Here is a 4324-nt window from a genome sequence, read left to right on the forward strand (position 1 = left end):
TGTTCTAAGACAAAGGGAAGGTGACGAACCGTAACGAGATTAGTAGGGATTAGGGCCAATTACAAGGGCGAGCTGTCAGCACCTCCTCGAAGGGCGTGATGGATGGTCAGGGCGGGCGGCTGGGGGAGGGAAGAGAGGGGAGGGCAGGCCAGGGCGGGCGGCTGGGGTAGGGGGGCCCACTGGGAGGGGGGGGAGTGGTAGGGGGGAGAGCTGGCCAGGGCGGGCGGCGCTGGGGGGAGTGAGGCCACCACTGGGGAAGGAGGGAGGGGGAGGGGGAGGAGCTGAAGTGGCCAGGCGATAGGGGATACCTGTAGGACGTTGGGCGGAGTCCTGTGGCAGCAGTGGTCTTTTGTGGTTTGTTAAGAGCAGAAGGAATTTAATGTGTGTGTGTGTGTCAACTTGCTTGTGTGTGTGTGTGTGTGTGTGTGTGCATGTGTGTGAGTGTGCATGTGTGTGTGCGTGTGTGTGTGTGTGTGTGCATGTGTGTGTGCATGTATGTGCATGTGTATGTGTGTGTGTGTGTTTGTGAGTATGTTCGCGTACACATTTCAAAATTTTCTGAGCTGTATGTGGATATACAATTATGCGTGCCTGTAGATGAATGGACAAACACATACATTCGTGCAGTTTCGCAAATATCTTCAACCACAGCTAATATCAGCCATTAAAATCATATCAGAACGTTTGGAAACATTATAATGTTTGGCCTATATCAACATGACTGTCTGAAATATGTGTTATTTCCCAGGGCTGGCCGCTGTTCCGTAGCAGCATTTCCGCCGTTTTCTAGACAGGAGATGAGAAAGAAAACGGATGTAAATAACAATATTGAACCGTAAACTATCGCAAACGGACGGACACTAGATTTCAGTTAACTCTTTCTTTAAGAAGATAAGAGATAATACTTAATACAACAATTATTCAAATGAAAACTTTATCTACTATTTCCTTACATGGAGCCTGAAAGAGTTGATTATTGGATTGATTCTCCGCGTTACTTCCTTATCACACTACATAAAACAATATGCAATAGATACATTATTTCAGTCAGTAATGTACAACATTCAAAAACATGAAATGCAACCGCACCTCTTTTTAGAAAATGTATTACATGGATAACTAAAGAAAATGCGACATTGAATTTGTAAACTTGATTTATCTAAAAAAGTATACGACTATTTATGGTGACTGTGCTGCAGGGCTGAAGGCTTAAAGTCACTATATGGAACTGTGGCTCAGCTTTTGATGATGTCCAGCAAGAAGACCAGCTGCCGTGACATCAGATATAATTTCCGCCGCAATGACGTTCAGACTGCCACATCATATCAGTTCATGGTTTCAGCAATGTTCATGTGTCATTTATTTGAACATGGAAAAATCTCAATAATGTGTTTAACATTTTTCTTTTGCATCAGACCATCTGTAGGCATGCAAAATATAAAAAAAAGACGGACTTCGGAAAAAAAAAATCCGTAGTGACGTCACTATCCGTCGCTCGTAGCAGAAGAATTTCCGTGGAATTTCAGCACTAACTTAGAGTGACATTGAATGAAATTTCCGCCGCGATGACGTCCTATCTGTCATATCATACTTCATACGATGATGGTTTCAGCAATTTTTATGTTTGATTTATCTGAACATGGAAAAAATATTTCAATATTGCTTTAAATACATTTTAATTTGAATAAAACTATCTGCAGTCATAATAATAATAATAATAATAATAATAATAATAATAATAATAATAATAATAATAATAAAATACAGCCTACAGAAAAAAATTCCGTATTGACGTCACCATCCGTCGGTCGTCTTTTGTTTCCGTTTAGCAGACGATTTTCCGTAGAATTCCAGCCCTGGGAATTTCCTTAAATAAAGAGCAAATGGAAATGGCATAACTGGCAACTTAGCACAAACACAATCACCAAAATTCGACGACAATGTTTCATCTCAAATCGATTTTTGACAAAAATGTATTTGTTAAGATATACACAAGAAATTTTCGTTTAATTTACATATGTAAAACCCATCATTCCAAGAAGGTGAAATACGAAATACATGTTATATTATCTGTAAATGTTAATCCTCAGGTTTTATCACCTGGTTCAATTTCTCTGCGCGTCTTTCTCATAGATCTCACAAATGCCTAATAACCCAATGACTTAATGGGTTGTTCATGCTGCCTACTGTCTCCAAGTTACGCGTTCGAATCCCCCTTAGAAGTTCTGATTTCTTTAAGGCTCTTGGTGTCCTGTGTTTCCTCCACATGTCACGTGTTTCTCGTTCCATCCAGGAAATTGTTTATAAAATCAGGGACTATTAGTCGAGACGTTTATGGCCATTAGAAGGGTATAAGGAGGGTATAAGGATGAAGTATGTAGGTGTTTTCCGCTTAAGTCTGAGACTTGGTGTACATTCCCCATATTATTTGATGTACTGTACGAGTCTCCTTTTAAGGGGTTAGGTCGTTTGATTGTTTGTTATTTGTATTTGATATAAAAAAAGCGAGGATTCGGGACTGGGAAAGCACAATACCGAATGTGTAGCCATGTACACCAATTATGAATATGTAGCCATGTACACCAATTATGAATATGTAGCCATGTACACCAATTATGAATGTGTAGCCATGTACACCAATTATGAATATGTAGCCATGTACACCAATTATGAATATGTAGCCATGTACACCAATTATGAATATGTAGCCATGTACACCAATTATGAATATGTAGCCATGTACACCAATTATGAACATGTAGCCATGTACACCAATTATGAATATGTAGCCATGTACACCAATTATGAGTATGTAGCCATGCACACCAATTATGAATATGTAGCCATGTACACCATAAATACCGAATATGTAGCCATGTACACCAATTATGAATATGTAGCCATGTACACCAATTATGAATATGTAGCCATGTACACCAATTATGAATATGTAGCCATGTACACCAATTATGAACATGTAGCCATGTACACCAATTATGAATATGTAGCCATGTACACCAATTATGAGTATGTAGCCATGCACACCAATTATGAATATGTAGCCATGTACACCATAAATACCGAATATGTAGCCATGTACACCATAAATACCGAATATGTAGCCATGTACACCAATTCATGAAGGGATTTAAAAGCGACACTACCCGTCTGCCTTCGCGGGTAATGTCTACACTCTCAGTATCTAGTAAGAAAAAAAGAAGAATAAGTAAAAGAAAAGTAAAAAAAGGGAAAAAAGGGGGAAAAGGAAGAATAAGTAAAAGAAAAGTAAAAAAAAAAAAGTTAAAAAGTAAAACAAAAGGGAAAAAAAAGAAAAGGTAAAGGCATAAAAAGAGAGCAAAAGTTAAATCAGTAAAAAAAAAAGAAAGTAAAAGTAAAATCAGTAAAACAAAAACAAAGAAAAAGTAAAAAAAAAAAAAAAAAAAAAAAAAAGTTTCTATAACATGCGGCACCGAATTTAAGAATCCGCATGTTCAATACCCTCTTCCACCCTCCTACGACACAGCTGATCGGTTTCGCTAAACAGAAATCGCTAGTTTAGCTAAACCGATCAGCTGTGTTTTGTTTTAGCGTTACTGTTCTATTTATACTTTGACCTCTTGAAAATCGAAATTTAAACTACAGAACAGCTAAAAAATAATAATAATAAAAATCTAATAATAATAATAAAATGAAATAAAATAATAAAAATAATAATAAAAAAATAAAAAAAAGGAAAAAAAAAAAAAGAAAAAAAGGCTGTCATAGCACTATCTGGGACTTTAAAACCATTATTGAGTGATATAGAATACACGTTTAAAGTTTATATCGGAATATCTCGGAGATATTAAGTTAAATTTACACAATCAGTAAATTCTATAAGTATAAGATGCAGTTTTGGAGACGATGCCAGAGGTATGATGATGTCCAAATCCTATAATTTTACTGATTGCTTCTTCTCGATCAAATGGAACTCTATAATTTGAGTATATCTTATCATAGAGTCTGATTTATGATATTGTTCGTTGTGTGAAGGGAATAACTACCAGATAAAATGGGCATATAGCATACTACATATATAGCATGCTATTCTCTCCCACTACACTTCAACATGACTCCAGGAATGTATATGAATAAAGTATAATGAGACTAACAATTGCAAAATGTTTACATCGAGCACACGGAGTAAAATAGATAATAATAATAAAAAAAAAAATAAAATAAAAAATAAAAAGAGAGAGAGAGAGAGATGGGGGGAGGAACGGAGGGAGGGAGAGGGAGAGAAAGAGAGAGAGAGAGAGAGAGAGAGAGAGAGAGAGAGAGAGAG

General features: G+C 36.9%; 1 protein-coding gene across 1 annotated transcript; it reads left to right on the forward strand.

Annotated features, from left to right (window-relative positions):
- The first annotated feature begins 2548 nt into the window (after positions 1-2548).
- Positions 2549-3142, forward strand: LOC138866094 (uncharacterized). Its single transcript, XM_070137980.1, has one exon. The coding sequence runs from the start codon at positions 2549-2551 to the stop codon at positions 3140-3142; it is 594 nt and encodes a 197-aa protein (XP_069994081.1).
- Positions 3143-4324: the final 1182 nt, after the last annotated feature.

The sequence above is a fragment of the Penaeus vannamei genome, chromosome 24 (genome assembly GCF_042767895.1).
Source record: "Penaeus vannamei isolate JL-2024 chromosome 24, ASM4276789v1, whole genome shotgun sequence".
In the NCBI taxonomy this organism is placed as follows: domain Eukaryota; kingdom Metazoa; phylum Arthropoda; class Malacostraca; order Decapoda; family Penaeidae; genus Penaeus; species Penaeus vannamei.